This window comes from Zophobas morio, unplaced genomic scaffold, assembly GCF_036711695.1.
Source record: "Zophobas morio isolate AGI-343-1 ecotype UQ-CSIRO unplaced genomic scaffold, CSIRO_AGI_Zmor_V1 ptg000074l, whole genome shotgun sequence".
NCBI lineage: Eukaryota > Metazoa > Arthropoda > Insecta > Coleoptera > Tenebrionidae > Zophobas > Zophobas morio.
This window is the reverse complement of record NW_026972179.1, coordinates 876751-894227: the sequence shown is the minus strand read 5'-3', so window position 1 is coordinate 894227 and position 17477 is coordinate 876751. Positions and strand designations below refer to the sequence as shown.

The window sequence follows — 17477 nt, the reverse complement described above, 5'->3', positions numbered from 1 at the left end:
TAATTTTTCGATTTTCCAATTTTTGATGTTCCGATTTTTCAATTTTTCGAATTCCTGATTTTTCATCATTTTAGTTTTGGAATTTTTCAAATATTCGATTTTTAGACGTTTCGATTTTTCAATTTTTCGATATTTAATTTTTCACTTTCACGATTTTTTGCTTTGATTTTTGACATTTAGGATTTTGGATTTCTCAATTTTTCAACATTTCAATTTTGGGAATTTTTCGATTTCCAGATTTATTAATTTTTCGATTTTCCAATTTTTGGATATTTCGATTTTTAAATTTTTCGAATTTTCAATTTTACCTCATTTTATTTTCGCAATTTTTCAATTTACCGATTATTCAGTTTTTGATTACTCGGTTTTTCAATTTTTCGATATTTTAATTATTCAGTTTTTCGATTTTTTGATTCGATTTCATGACACCCAGGATTTTTGATTTTTAAAATTTTTCAACACTTCAATTTTGGGAATTTTTCAATTTCTAGATTTTTTAATTTTGCGATTTTCCAACTTTTGGATGTTCCGATTTTTAATTTGCCCATTATTCAATTTTTTGATGTCTCGGTTTTTCGATTTTTCAAAATTTCAATTTTTCAATACATATTTTAATTCTTCATTTTTACGATTTTTTTATTCGATTTCTTGGTACAACTAGGATTTTTGACTTTTAAAATTTTTGGACTTTTCGATTTTTCAAAGTTTCGATTTTTTAATTTTTCGATATTTTAATTTTTCACTTTTACTATTTTTTGATTCGATTTCTGACACCTAGGATTTTCGATTTTTCAAGTTTTCGATATCTCAATTTATCAACACTTCAATTTTAGGAATTTTTCAATTTCTGGATTTTTTAATTTTTGATTTTCCAGTTTTTGGATGTTCCGGAATTTTTCAATTTATACCCATTATTCAATTTTTTGATTTCTGGATTTTTCGAAAGTTAATTTTTCGATATTTTAATTTTTCGACTTTCCGATTTTTCAAGGTTTCGATTTCTCAGTTTTTCAACGTTTCAATTTTGCAAATTTTTTAATTTCTGGATTCTTTAACTTTTCGATTTTCCAATTTTTGATGTTCCGATTTTTCAATTTTTCGAATTACCGATTTTTCCTCATTTTAGTTTTGAAATTTTTCAAATATCCGATTTTTGGACGTTTCGATTTCTCGATTTTTCAATTTTTCGATATTTTAATTTTTCACTTTACGATTTTTTGATTCGATTTCTTGATATCTAGGATTTTCGATTTTTCAAGTTTTCAATTTCTCAATTTTTCAACATTTGTTCAATTTTAGGAATTGTTCAATTTCTGTTTTTTTAATTTTCGATTTTTTAATTTTTCGAATTCCCAATTTGTCCTGATTTTAATTTTGGAATTTTTCAATTTCTCGATTTTTCTATTCGATTTCTTGACATTTAGGATTTTCGATTTTTAAAATTTTTTGACTTCGATTTTTCATGTTTTCGATTTCCCAATTTTAGGAATTTTTCAATTTCTGTTTTTTTACTTTTCGGTTGATAAATTTTTCGAATTCTCAATTTTTCAACATTTCAATTTCGGGATTCTTTAATTTTTCGATTTTCCAATTTTTGATGTTCTGATTTTTTAAGTTTTCGAATTCCCGATTTTTCATCATTTTAGTTTTGGAATTTTTCAAATATTCGATTTTTAGACGTTTCGATTTCTCGATTTTTCAATTTTTCGATATTTTAATTTTTCACTTTACGATTGTTTGATTCGATTTTTTGACATCTAGGATTTTCGATTTTTCAAGTTTCCGATTTCTCAGTTTTTCAATACTTGTTCAATTTTTGGGAGTTGTTCAATTTGTGGTTTTTTAATTTTCCAAATTCCCAATTTTTTTCTCATTTTAGTTTTGGAATTTTTCAATTTACCCATTATTCAAGTTTTTGATTTCTGTTTTTCGAAAGTTAATTTTTCGATATTTAAATTTTTCGACTTTTCGATTTTTCAAGGTTTCGATTTCTCAATTTTCAACATTTCAATTTTGCACATTTTTCAAGTTCTGGATTCTTTAACTTTTCGATTTTCCAATTCTTGATGTTCCGATTTTTCTATTTTTCGAATTCCCTATTTTTCCTCATTTTAGTTGTGGAATTTTTCAATTTGCCGATTATGTATTGTTTTTTGATTTCTTTGTTTTTCAATTTTTCGATATTTTAATTTTTCATTTTACGATTTTTTGATTCGACTTTTGACATCTAGGATTTTCGATTTTTCAAGTTTTCGATTTCTCAATTTTTCAACATTTATTCAATTTTAGGAATTGTTCAATTTCTGTTTTTTTAATTTTCGATTTTTTAATTTTTCGAATTCCCAATTTGTCCTTATTTTACTTTTGGAATTTTTCAATTTTTCGATTTTTCTATTCGATTTCTTGACATTTAAGATTTTCGATTTTTAAAATTTTTCGACTTCTCGATTTTTCAAGTTTTCGATTTCTCAATTTTTCAAGACTTGCTCAATTTTAGGAATTTCTAAATTTCTGGTTTTTTAATTTTCAATTGTTAAATTTTTCGAATTCTCAATTGTCAACATATCAATTTTGTGAATTTTTAAATTTCTGGATTCTTTAATTTTTCGATTTTCCAATTTTTGATGTTCCGATTTTTCAATTTTTCGAATTCCTGATTTTTTATCATTTTAGTTTTGGAATTTTTCAAATATTCGATTTTTAGACGTTTCGATTTCTCGATTTTTCAATTTTTCTATATTTTAATTTTTCACTTTCACGATTTTTTGCTTTGATTTCTTGACATTTAGGATTTTGGATTTCTCAATTTTTCAACATTTCAATTTTGGGAATTTTTCAATTTCTAGATTTTTTAATATTTCGATTTTCCAACTTTTGGATGTTCCGATTTTTTAATTTGCCCATTATTCAATTTTTTGATTTCTCGGTTTTTCGATTTTTCAATTATTCGATTTTTCAAATTTTCAATTCTTCAATACATATTTTAATTTTTCATTTTTACGATTTTTTTTTATTAGATTTCTTGGTACATTCTAGGATTTTCTACTTTTAAAATTTTTGGACTTTTCGATTTTTCAATTTTTCGATATTTTAATTTTTCACTTTTACTATTTTTTGATTCGATTTCTGACACCTGGTGTTTTCGATATCTCAATTTATCAACACTTCAATTTTAGGAATTTTTCAATTTCTGGATTTTTTAATTTTCGATTTTCCAGTTTTTGGATGTTTCGATTTTTCAATTTTTGGAATTCCGATTTTTCCTCATTGTAATTTTGGCATTTTTCAATCATCGGTAAGATTATTCAATTTTTTGATTCGATTTCTTGACACGTATGATTTTGTTTTTTGTTTTTAATTTTTCGACTTCTCGATTTTTTGATGTTTCGATTGCTCGATCTTTCGATTTTTGGACTTTTCGGTTTTGTTTTACGCCACTGGTTTTAGAGGTTATCAAAAAACAAAAATTACAATTTTTTTTTTATATTTTTCCAAGAGCGAGATTTGTTGAGCTGCCCTTCAGGAGCGAAGGGTCGAAATAACCTTCGACCAATTTTTTTAAATCAAAGACTGACTAAAAACATTTTCCGTTCAGCTGCACTGAGTGAAGCAAACAGTGAATCATCATAAAAGCGTGGCAGTTTTTCAAGGTGCATCGAATGCAACAATTCTAAAAAAAATCGTAACCAACACCAACAACAAAACAGACAATTACGAATCACTTTTGCGTTATTTTTATCCTCGTGGAGATTTTCTTCTTTCACTTCTATTTTCTATTACGTAAGCCAACAATTTATCGAACATCGTCAATTTTCAACAGCCTTGTGACTGTTACCTTGCAGATTTGCAACGTAACGACCGATTTCTAGCGTTCTGAGTGCTCCTGCACGCGGTTCTTTACGTAAGAAAATCCCCCGACGTTATACAACATTTTTTCTACAATTGTATTCACGCAGTACCATCACGCACAAATCGACCCACTCGCCACTTGCGTATTCCAAGAAGATGACTTTCAGGTGGCCTTGTAAAAGTAAAATCGAGACGTCGATTTCCGCTATCTAGAGCTGCGTGTTTACTTAAAAAAAAAAGTCACTAACCCGCTCGCTCTTTAACGAGTGCGAGTTCCATTCAAGAAATTCAATTGCTTGCTTTGAACTTGAAGTGGAAAATATGCATGTAAAGAGTTATTCTTTGCATTCACTGCGGCATTCCGGTCGCACCTTTCAGAATTTATGTACTTTCGAGTTATACTTTGGCTCTTTGGAAAAGTTAAATGACCTGAATGTGGAGACGAACAGAACGAAAAGAATTTCGCTACACGGATTAGCAGAGACATGCAAATCGACTAATTTTAGAAATGTTGCGCTTTCCGTTATGGTAAAAATTGTTGTACAAGGACGCAGGAATAAACTCCGGTTTCCGTTAAATTTTCACATGACTTCCGGTCAGTGATTGTGCTGCAGCCGCAAAACTGTGCGTCGAGAGGTAGTCGATAGATAAATCGAAAAAAAATTATGGGATCGTTTGGATGTAATCCAAATAAACTACTACTCTCATTTGAAATTACACCCGATTCATTCATATTTCACGCTTATATCTCATATCGATTGTATAAACCACGGCTCAATCAAACTTCCGTTATTGGCTAGAGTTGACGCGAATCAGGCCAACGTGTCGATAATTTCACGCAATTAAAGTGTGTTTTAGCTATTTCATAATAACACACACTCCAACTGCAAATAATGAGAAGATTTATTAGCGTGTAAAGGTCTATAATCCGTATACTGATTCCAATGGTATTTTTAGCTCTAGATATGTTGAGTGCAACTGTACAGTAAGCTACAAAAAATTGGTAGAAGGTTATTTGGACAGAACTTCGCTCTCCGTTTAAGCGAAGCCCAATAAAATGCGCTTTTTTGGAAAAGTATAAAATTTTGATGTGCGATTTGTGTTTTTTACCAACACAACAGCGATAACAAGTCCGAAAAGTAGAAAAATTGAAAATTCGAAAAAAACGGATCATCGAAAGTTCAAAAATCGAAAAGTAGAAGAAAATAATACATATATCGGAAAACAAAAACTCGGAAAATCAAAAAATCGAAAAGTAAAATAACTGAAAGGTTCAAAAACTGAAGAATGGCGAAAAATCGGAAATTAAAAAAATTGAAAATTAAAGAATTGAAAAATCGATAAATTGAACAGAAATTAAATATTCGAACAAAACGATAATCTGAGAGAACGGAAAACCTAAAATTCAAAAATCCAAGAATCGAAAAATCAAAAATTCAAAAATGGAGATTTCAAAAAATTTGAGCTGAAAATCCAAAAATCCTGATATAGAAAAAACAAAATAACAAAAGTGGAAGAATCGAAAATTCGACATTACGAAAATATGAAAAATCCAAAAATTGAAACATCGAGAAATGGAAAAATTCCCAAACCGAAATGTTGAAAAGTTGAGGAATCGAAAACTTGAAAAACTGAGAAATCGAAAAATTTTAAACATAAAAAAATAAGTCGGAAAATGTAAAATTTGAAAAATTGGAAAAACGAGAAATCGAAATATCCAATAATTGAAAAAAAATAAAAAATCAAAAAATTCAAAAATAGAAAAGCCGAAAAGTCGAAAAATTGAAACATTGAACAGTTGGAAAACTAAAACAAATCGAAAAATAAAACGGCGAGAAATTGAAAATTTGAAAAATCGAGAAACGAATCAAGTATTCTATATAAAAACGATAACCCGGGAGATCGGAAAACTTTCGTTTTTTAAGTTTTACATTTTTCTATTTTAACATTTTTCAACTTTCAGTTTTATCAGTTTTTCAATTCCTGATTTTCCAATTTTTCAATTTCTCGATTTTCAGTGTTTCGTTTACTCAATTTTGGGATTTTTTAATTCCTCGATTTTTCAAATTTTCGATTGCTCGATATTCTATTTTCTGATTTCTCTAGTTTTTCCCGTATTTCAGTTTTACGTTTTTTCAATTATTGGATTCCGCAATTTCAAAATCGAAACATCGAACAATTGGAAAATTAAAACATCCAGAAATCGAAAAAGTGCAAAAATCGAAAAATTAGTATTTGTAAAAAAAAAAACAAAAATCGAAACATCAACATCTCGATAAATTGAGAAATCGAAAAATTGATAAAACTGAAAAATCGAAAAAATGAAAATTAAAAAAATAGAAAGATAAAAAAACAAGAAATCGAGAAGTCTAAAATTTAAGAAATCAAAAAGTTATAATTTCAAAAAATTGAAGAATCGAAAAATTTGCAAAATCCAAAAATTAAAGAATTGATAATCTGAAAACCGAAGAATGTAGAATTGGGAAAATCAAAATATCGAAATGTTCAGAAGTCGAAAAAAAGAGAATCGAAAAATTAAAGAATTGAAAAATCGTAAAACTGAAATATGGGAAAATAGAGAAATTGAAAAATAAAATATCGAGAAATTGAAAATTTGAAAAATCCAGAAATAAATCAAATATTCTAAAAAACGATAATCCGAGACATCGGACAACCTTCGTATTTTAAATTTTACATTTTTCGATTTTTAAATTTTTCGACTTTCAGTTATATCAGTGTTTCAATTCCTGTTTTTCCAATTTTTCGATTGCTCGATATGTTATTTTCGATTTCTCTATTTTCCCGTATTTCAGATTTACGGTTTTTCAATTATTGAATTCTTCATTTTCAAAATCGAAATATCCAACAATTGGAAAACGAAAAATCGAAACATCAACATCTCGATAAATTGAGAAATCGTAAAATTGATAAAACTGAAATATCGAAAAATAAAAAATTAAAAAACTGAAAAATAAAAAAACAAGAAATCGAGAAATCCAAAATTTAAGAAATCAAAAAATTATAATTTCAAAAAAATGAAAAATGGAAAAATTGAAAAATCTAAGAAAAATTGAAGAATGAAAAACTGAAAAATCCAAAAACTGCAAAATCAAAAAATTAAAGAATTGATAATCTGAAGATCAAAGAATGGAGAATTGGGAAAATCAAAATTTCGAAAAACCTAAAAGTCGAAGAAAAAAGACATCGAAAAATCAAAAAGTTGAAAAATCGTAGAACTGAAATATGGGAAATTAGAGTGATCGGAAAATAAAATATCGAGAAATGAATCAAATATTCTAAAAAACGATAATTCGAGAGATCGGAAAACCTAAAATCAGAAAAATCTAAGAATCCAAAAACCGAAAAATCAAAAATTCGAAAATCGAGATTTCAAAAAATCTGAACTGAAAATGCAAGAATCACAATATAGAAAAAACGAAATAACCAAAATCGGAAAACCGAGAACTCTAAAAATTGAAACATCGAGAAATTCAACCATCAAAAGACCGAGAAATCGACAAACCGAAAAATCTAAATTTAAAAAATCGAAAAATTGAAAAATGCGGAAATGGAAAAATTCCATGCTGAATAGTTGAGAAATCGAAACCTTGAATAATCGAATTGTCGAAAAATATTAAAAATCGAAAGTCCTAGTTGTCAAGAAATCGAATCAAAAAATCGTAAAAGTGAAAAATTGAAAACCCGAGAAATCGAAAGGTCTAAAAATCGAATCATTAGAATATAGAAAAACCCAAAATGCAAAAATTAGAATCTGTAAAAAAAAAACGAAAAAATCGACATCTCGATTAATTGAGAGCCCCAAAAATTGATAAAACTGAAAAATCGAAAAATTAAAAATTAAAAAAACTGAAAAATAAAAAAACAAGACATCGAAAAATCCAAAATTTAAAAATCGAAAAGCTGAAAAATTCCAAAATCGAAAAATTAAAGAATTTATAATCTGAAAAGCAACGAATGGAGATTGGGAAAATCAAAATACCAAAAACTGAAATAGAGAAATCGAACTTAAAATATCTAAAAATCGAGAAATTAAAAAAATCCCAAAAAAGAATCGAAAAACGTAAAATTCGAAAAATTGAAAAAACGAGAAACCGAAATATCAAGTAATCGAAAAAATTTAAAAATCGAGAAATTGAAAAATGAAAAAATCAAAAAACTGGGAAATCGAAAAACTGAAAAATCCCAAAACTAGAACATCGAAAACCGAAATCTCGAAGAATTGAAAAATCAAAAACTTGCAAAATCAAAAAATTGAAAAATCATAAAACTGAAATTTGGGAAGACAGAGAAATTGAAAATTAGAAAAATTAAAATTTGTAAAAAAAATAAATAAATAATTGAAACATCAAAATCTCGATAAATCGAGAAATCGAAAAATTTGGTAAAACTGAAAAATCAGAATAATTGAAGAAATCAAAAAATTGAAGAATCGAAAAAGTGAAAAATCAGAAAAATTGAAGAATTGATAATCTGAAAACCGAACAATCGAGAAGTGGGAAAATCAAAATATCGAAAAATCTAAAAGTCGGAAAGTCCAGAAGTCGAAAAAACATGAAATCGAATAATCAAAAAATTAAAAACTCGTAAAACTGACATCTGGGAAAACAGAGAAATCGAGAAATAAAATATCAGAAATCGAAAATTTGAAAAATCGGGGAATTGAAAAACTGATAAAACTGAAAAATGTAAAATTTAAAAAATAAAGAATCGAAAAATTGAACAATCGAAAAATTTTCGAAATTTCGATGTTTCAGTTTTTCGATTTCTCGATGGAGAAATGTGAAAATCAAAATATCGAAAATTTTGAGACGCCAAAAATTGAAAAATCGTAAATTGAAATACATAAATAATATGTAAATCCAAATTTTTCGCAAAATTATAAAATTGATTTTACGAATTTTAATTTTTTTATGATAACTTTTAGAAGTTAAAATGAAGATCTGTATGTAATGTTAAGTAGATGTAAAAAAGCGTGCTCTGCGTTTGTTTCAGGTTAGTATTTCCATCACAAAAATTTTTTTTGGAAGGGGATAAACGAATAGATTTTAATTAACGTTTTACGTTTGCAAAATTTCAGAGCATTTGGTTTTGAAGTTTCATAAATTGCAAACTGTTGTTGTACAATTAAGATTTTTTTTTCAAAAATCTGCTTGTCTAGAGTTAAATTGAACACGGACTCATAAACTACATGGGAAGTAGTATCATTATGAAGTTGAAATAATATTTACCTATACAACAATCGGTTCAGTAGTTTCGGAGGTAATAAAAATTTTAACTCTAGGGGTCACGACACGTCGAACAAATAGAAAAGTAGCCAGTTGTCCAACTTATGAGTGTATCGTCAAATTTCAATAGTCAAACTCCGTAGATGCGAATTTTGGGCATTCCTTGTTTCGCGAAAACCAAAAACTCTCATTTCTCTGTCTCACAAATATTTTTAGCAGTGCAAATGTTTGTATACCGAAACTATAAAACTAAAAGATAAAGTCGACAGCTTGCTACAACCATCTTCTTTTTAGGTGATGAGCCAAGATGTGAAAAAAGAAAACCCGCTTCAGTTCAAGTTTCGTGCCAAATTTTACCCCGAAGATGTCGCCGAGGAGCTCATCCAAGACATCACCTTGCGTCTGTTTTATTTGCAAGTGAAGAATTCCATCTTGTCGGATGAAATATATTGTCCACCTGAGACGTCCGTCCTTTTAGCCTCATACGCCGTACAGGCCAGACACGGAGATTACAACAAGACTTTGCATTCGGCCGGCTTTCTCGCCAACGATAGACTTTTACCCCAAAGGTAACCATACTTAACAAATAGCCGCTAATTGCGATAACGTAAGTCACAGCGAAGCACGTGAATGCACGTAGTCGAGTTTATGTATTTATGTAGAGAATGCCGTGAATAATAGCGTTACTATTTTAGTAATTTTACTAATTTTAGTAATTACGTAAAGAAAATAGTGGGGGCAATTTCCTGCGACCGTTTAACACTGACAATATTTACGTGAGAGGATTCGTGTTAACGTGTAATTTTTATTATTACTTTTGTTTATTTTTAACAAGTCTGAGCAGCGAAAAGGCAAAGAACGAAAGGGTTATTTATAGTCACGTTCAAACACATTCAAGGAGCTTGTAAAACTTATCTACGTTACACATACTGATAAAATAATTAACCGGCTTAGAGGAATGTCGTCACAGTTTTTCCTCGTAGTCGTAGACGCTTGAAATTTTTTTCGTATCAGAATGTATTAAAAAAGCTAATTTTTTTTTCTTTTAACAGTACGACTTCAGCGATCTGTAGTAGGTATGCTTTGGGGTGGAGAGTATTTTGTGGAATTATTGTACTTACCGACCGTTGAGACAGTCGTAAACAATTAAAATCGTAGCTAATTCGCTTGGTTTTTGCGTTCGCTCTAACCCACTAAGCAAGGTCGCGGTATGATTTTGCAAATTTTGCATGAAGGGATTTTCATTTTTCTGAGAGTACAAATTTTATTTTATGCTATTACACCGTTTTTTCGATTTCCTGTGTCGAAACGCGTTTCTAGCAGATTTTGGGACATTCAGATCGGTGAAAGTATGCAAAGTGCCTAGATTTTTGCGCTGACGAGACTTGTGAATTTTAATTGAGTCGTTAAAAGCGACAAAAAGTGTCGCAATGTCGCACGAAAATCACACGATTGATCAATGGCTTGTAATTAAATGATAAATATAAAATGCATTTTTTAGGTAACTTAAATAGTTTGTTACGTACATTAATAAGTTTGTTCAGTAGAAATTGTAAGTGTTAAAATAAAACCTGACCAGTACAATGTGCAAGTATTTAATTGTGCTGTGTTTAGTAAAAATAATAGATGTTCAGTAGAAATGCTAGAGTGTCTGGTTGACCTAACTGGCGATGGAACGTTTTAATGAATACCCATATTTAGTAAAAAATAGTAATCTATAAGTACATAGTAATTGTAACAATAGGTAGGAAACAATATTTTTAATAAATATTTTTATCGGAAAAATAACAAAGTCCTATACATTGTTTTTTATAAAAATTAACATAAAATTGTAAGAAAAAAAATAGATCACATTTAAATATAGAATACACTTTCATGTATAAAAAAAAATAAAAATAAACAGTAAAATCATAATAACAATAAACGTTCTTCATTGTTTCAATTATAACAAATAAATGCAGTGGCGTAAATAGCACCCCCGCAGACCCCGCGATGCGGGGGGCGCAGACCGTAACGTAACCGATTTATTTTTTTTAAAATGTGCAAACTTTAAAGAAGGGGTTTTCATTGGAATTGAAAATAAGATCAGGTAAATTAATAGCTATTTAACGAACAAGTTTGTTAATAAAGGTGATTAATAATCGAGATATTTTAACGCGCGAGGAACGAGTTTTTATATTTTTTCTTTTTCTCAATTTGAAATTTTTCAGTTTTTGGATTTTTCAATTTTTTTTGTTTCCAATTTTTCGTTTCTTCAATTTTTGATTTGCAGGTTTTCTAATTTTCATGTTAGATATGTAATAATAATTATAATTTTTATTAGAGTTGTTCACTTTTTCAATTTTTCGTTTTTGGAATTTTTTAGTTTTTCGATCTTTGAATGTTAGTTTTTGGACTTTACGAAGATTTTTCGATTTAATTCGTTCTTTGATTCATTAATTTTTTCTCGATTTCTAGTTTTTCAATGTTTCTATTTTTCGTTTCTTCAGTTCTACAATTTTGTCAAATAAATGTTATATAAATTAAAAAAAAGTAACAGTGTACCTATGGTCTATGAATCCGTGTTGAATTTTTATCTTCGACATCGAAATTTTTGTGGAAAAATAAAACAAAATTGAATTACAACTTTTCGATTTCTTGATTTCTCGATTTTTAGTTTACTTACTTTTTCGATATTTCAATTTTACAATTTTTGCAATTTAAAAAAAAATTCATTGTTACATTTCGCAATTTCTCTATTAATCAATTCTTTGATTTTTCGATTTTTCCTCTTTCCAATTTATCGATTTTTCAGTTTTTCGATTTCTCAAGTTTTCGTTGTTACAATTTTGGGATTTTTCAATATCTCCAATTTTTTAATTTAAAATTTTTCACTTTTTTGATATATCGATTTCTCGATCTTTCGATTTTTAAAATTTCTGATTTTTCGAATTTTGAATATTTTGATTTATCGTTTTTTTTTAAGTTTAAATATGTATTTCAGTTTTAAATTTTCCGGTTTTTCGATTTCTCCATTTCACGGATCTTTTGATGTCTCAATTTTTTAATTTCGATTTCTCGGCTTTTCCATTTTTCAATTTTTTATTTCTTCGAGTTTTTAGATTTTTAAAATTCTCCATTTTTCGATTTTATATTTTGTTATGCTTCGATCTCCCGATTTTAACCTTTTCAACGTGTATTGCAATTTTTCGATTTTAGAATTTTCGATTTCTTACATCTCGATTTTTCGTTTTTTCGATTTTAAAATGTTTTTACTTTTCGTTCTTTTTTTCAAGTTTTCGATTTCTCAAATTTTCAACATTTCAATTTTGAGAATGTCTATATTTTTTGATATTTTCATTTTTCAACTTTTTAAATTTTGATTTTTCGACTTACCGGAAATCGATTTTTGGGTTTTTCAATTTTTCGACTTTTCAGTTTTGAGATTTTTCAATTTGCCGATTTTTTAGTTTTTCATTTCTTCAGTTTTTCGGTTTTTCAAGTTTTCGAATTTTTAAATTTAAAATTTTTCAATTTTTCGATTTTATTTTTTTTACGTTCCGATTTCCCGATTTTAATTTTTTTTATGCTTTTCAATCTTTGGTTTTTCTAAATTTTCATTTTTCCATTTCTCAATTTCTCGATTTTTCGACTTTTTGATTTTGTGTTTTTTTTAATGTTAAATTTTTCGTTATTGTAATTTTTCTATTTTTTAAATTTTAGATATTTAGATTTTTCGACATCTTGAATTCTCGATCTTTTTTCAGTTTGAATTCCTCGGTTTGTCGATTTTCCAAAATTTCGATTTTTCAATCTTTCGACTTTCAGTTTTGAAAATTTTCGATTTCTCGATTTTTCAGTTTTGATTTTCCAACTTTTAGATGTTTCAAATTTTAGAGTTTGCAAATTTCACGAGTTTTCAGTTTTTAATTTCGTCAATTTTTCGATTTGCAATTTTTCGTGTGGGTTTTTAATTTTCTTTATTTTTTCAATTTTCGGCTTTCAATTTTCCGTTTTTTTAATTTTTCAATTTTTCAGTGTTTGAATGTCACAGTTTTTGGACTTTACAATTTTCAAGATTCCATAATTTTTCGATTTTACAATTTTTGGATTTTCCAATTTTTCAATTCGAATGATTTTTCTTCTTTCCCATTCTTCGATTCATTCATTTTTTTTAGATTTGTAAGTTTCTCTTTTTTTAGTTTTTCATTGTTTCAATTTTTCATTTTTTCGAGTTTTTAACTTTTCGAATAAACAAAATCGAAAAATTATAAAATAGAAAAATTGTAAAACTGAAAAAGTAGAAAATGAAAGCATCGAAATATAAAAAAATTGGAAATCAAGAACTTAAAAAATCAAAGATCGAAAATGTAAAAAATTGAATAAACAAAAAATTATAAAATCCAAAGAAACATCGAAAAAATAAAGGTAATGGAAAAATGAAAAATTGTGATATAAAATCAAGAAAATAAAAATTACAAAATCGGGAAAATGAAAATATCGAAAATTTGAAAAGTATATAAATTGAAAAATTCCCAAAATTGAGATAGCGAAAACTTAAAAATCGAGAAATCGAAAAATTTTTAAAATTGGAAAATTGAGATATGAGAAATCGAAAATTCCAAAAATGGAAAAATTGAAACACATTAAAAAATTTAAATCGGGAAATCGAAACATAAAGACTATAAAAGGGAAAAATGAAAAATTTTAAAAATCGAAAATTTAAAATATATACTAGAAAAATCGAAAATTTTGAAAATCGAAAAACCAAGAAATCGAAATCGAAAACTTGAGACTTCAAAAGATCGGGAAATCGAAATAGGCCGAAATCGGAAAATTCAAAATTGAAATATTTACTTAAAAAAAAGATAAACGGAAAAATCGAAAAACTCAAAAAAATCGATAAACCTAGATATGAGAAAAAGAAAATTCCAAAAATCGACAAATTGAAAAAGAGATTAAAAAATTTAAAAAATCGAAGTTAAAAAATCGTAAAAACAAATTCCCTTCGATTTTCCGTTTTATCGATTTTGCAATTTTTTGTTTTTTCAATTTTTTCCAATTTTTTAATTTTCCGATTTTTCAATTTTTAGAATTTTCTACTTTCCGAATAAACAAATGGAAAAGTTATAAAATAGAAAAATTGTAAAATTGAAAACTCAAAATGAAAAAACGCAAAAGTATAAAATGAAAGCTTCGAGAAATCGAAAAACTTGAGAATATGAAGAAACGGAAAATTCAAAAATCGAAAGATTAAAAATTGAGAAACTTAAAGATCGAAAAATTTCGGTCGAAAACACGAAAATTATTGTAAAATCTAAATATTGAAAATTGGAAAATCGAGGCATTGAATAAACGAAAAATTGTGATATCAAATTCAGAAAATGAAAATTAAAAAATCGGGAAAATGGTATAAAAAAAAATGAAGAACTTGAAAGAACATCATTACGCCGAGTATGTTCATTGCGCTACACATAACCTCAACTTAGTCCTTAATGATTCTGTTAAGAATATACCAGGAATTTCCGCATTTTATGATTTAATAAATGCTATATACGTCTATTTCAGTGAGAGTTTACCGAGATGGCAACAACAACAACAACAACATTGAGATGAAAGAAAATGATAAGTGTGTTATAAAAAAAACTTTAAAAAAGGTATGCCCCACCAGATGGTCATCGAGATTTAATTCTCTAATTGCCATTAGATATAATCTCTCAACAGTTATGAGCTGAAATTATTTTAACATCAAAAAAGAAAAATGAAATAGATGAAGCTGTAGCTCTTCGTAAAAAAATGGATTCATTTGAATTTGTTGCTCTATTAGTATTTCAATGCAAAATTTTAGAAAATGTTAATTTGGTCTCAAAAACTTTACAGAGTTCAAATATGACTTTAGATGAGGCTTGTAAATGGATGGAACATCTAAAAGACAAATTTCAAAGTATACGTGACAATTTTGAACAAATAATGGAGGAATCAAGGAAATGTGCTGATACCTGGAAAATTAACAATTCTTTTTCAAATAAACGTATAAAAAAAGTGAAACTGTTTCATGACGAATTATGTGAAAATACCGTTTTCAAAGATCCCACTGAAAAATTTAAAACAACCGTTTTCTATCCTACTCTTGATATTTTAAACATTCAAATTAAAGATAGGTTTGAAAGCATGAAAAACGTCAGAAACTATTTTTCTTTTCTGGAACCACAGGAAATGTTGAATAGTACAGACGAAGAATTTGTGGAGGCAGCATCAAAGTTGGCAAATAAATACGAAGAAGATATTTCTAGTGCAATCTGTGGGCAAATCGTTAGTTTTAAAAACATTGTTGTTGGTGAAATTATTCAGCAAAAAATAACTAAAATTACAGATATTGCCAAGTTTCTGTTTATGGACAATAATTTTTTAACAGCAGAAAGATCTTTTTCTAAATTAAAATTAATTAAATCGTATTTGCGAAGCAGGATGAGTTAAAAACGATTAACCAACTTAGCTGTGTTGAGCATTGAGTGTGATCGATCCCAAAAATTTTTAACTAAGCTTTCGTTATTTTTACAGGACAATAGTTTTATTTACTGAACAAAATGAATAATATACATAACTTCCATGATAAAAACATATCGTTAAAATTAGTTACTGTGACAAAAATTTGTTATATGACATTTATATTTTCCACTGAACAATTGTATAATATATCGGTAAAGGTAACTTGTCGAAAAAATATTATACTGAGCAGAATATCTTTACCGGATAAAAATGCCCGTTTCCAGAGTTATGGATCAACACAAAATGTCCAAAGAGGAGTGGGAACAGAGCATCATGACCTGGTGGAAGGAACACCGTGGCATGCTTCGCGAGGACACGATGATGGAGTATCTGAAAATCGCCCAAGATTTGGAAATGTACGGCGTCAACTACTTCGAAATCCGTAACAAAAAAGGGACGGAGTTGTACTTGGGCGTCGACGCCCTAGGCTTGAATATATACGAAAAAGACGATAGGTAAGGGTCAATTTCAAAATTTGAGCATCTTGGCGAATTTCAATTTCAGATTAACCCCAAAAATCGGCTTTCCTTGGTCGGAAATCCGCAACATCTCGTTCAACGACCGCAAATTCATCATTAAGCCCATCGACAAGAAGGCGCCAGATTTCGTATTTTTCGCGCCTCGCGTTCGAATAAACAAACGAATTTTATCTCTGTGCATGGGAAATCACGAGTTGTACATGCGCCGCAGAAAGCCCGACACGATCGACGTGCAGCAAATGAAGGCCCAAGCTCGCGAGGAAAAACTAGCCAAACAGCAACAAAGAGAGAAGCTCCAGCTGGAAATCGCGGCCCGCGAACGCGCCGAGAAGAAGCAGCAGGAGTATGAGGACAGGATCAAGGCGATGCAGGAAGAGATGGAGCGCAGCCAAGCCAACCTCCAGGAGGCGCAGGAGATGATCAGACGCCTCGAGGAGCAACTCAAGCAGCTGCAGGCCGCCAAGGAGGAGCTCGAGAAGCGGCAGAACGAGCTGCAGCAGATGATGGAGCGTCTGGAGGAGAGCAAGAATTTGGAGGCGGCCGAGCGCCAGAAGCTGGAGGACGAGATCATGGCCAAGCAGCTGGAGGTGCAGAGAATCCAGGAGGAGGTGGAGGCGAAGGACAGCGAGACCAAGCGTCTGCAGGAGGAGGTGGAGGCGGCGCGCCGCAAGGAGGAGGAGCTGAAGGCGCAGCAGATGGCGAACGCCACCAAGGGGCACTTGGAAGAGAACAATCACGACGAGGATGACGAGTTGGTGAATGGGGATGTGAGCAAGGATTTGGCTACGGATGAGAATATCGTGGATCCGGTGGAGGATAGACGCACGCTGGCCGAGCGCAACGAGCGTCTGCACGATCAGTTGCTGGTAAGTGGTGGGGGTGGAAAATTTATACAGGGTTGCTAGAATGTAGGGAAACGGTTAAATCTAGGTGTGCTATGATTATTCGTCAAAAAAAAATTTTTTGCTACATTTGTTTTCGAGATGTAAGGCCAACTTGATACATTTGGGGTTCCCGAGGTTTTACATTAAAAAAAAGACACTTGGGGCCCCCGAGAAGGTTTTACATTCTAAAAATAGTAAGTTGGGACCACTGAGAAGGTTTCATTTAAAAAAAAATACATTTGCGGCCCCCGAGAAAGTTTTACATTTTTAAAAACGACAATTGGGACCCCCGAGAAGGTTCCACATTAAAAAAAAATATATTTGGCGCCCCCGAGAAGATTTTACATTTTAAAAAGACAGTTGGGAGACCCCCGAGAAGGTTTCACATAAAAAAAGACATTTGGGACCCCCGAAAAGGTTTTACATTTAAAAAAAGGCCGTTGGGACCCCCGACAAGGTTTCACATTCTTAAAAAAAAGACATTTGGCGCC

At 29.5% G+C, this 17477-nt stretch overlaps 1 protein-coding gene across 3 annotated transcripts in view; it reads left to right on the top strand.

Annotated features, from left to right (window-relative positions):
- The window catches only part of LOC135143726 (moesin/ezrin/radixin homolog 1), a 48932-nt gene that overhangs the window by 21288 nt on the left and 10167 nt on the right, over positions 1-17477 (top strand). For all 3 annotated transcript variants that reach the window (XM_064075642.1, XM_064075641.1, XM_064075640.1), the window contains 3 exons: positions 9390-9664; positions 15848-16078; positions 16128-16968. In XM_064075642.1, the coding sequence (XP_063931712.1) occupies positions 9390-9664; positions 15848-16078; positions 16128-16968 (1347 nt within the window). The remainder of the gene's footprint in view (positions 1-9389; positions 9665-15847; positions 16079-16127; positions 16969-17477) is intronic.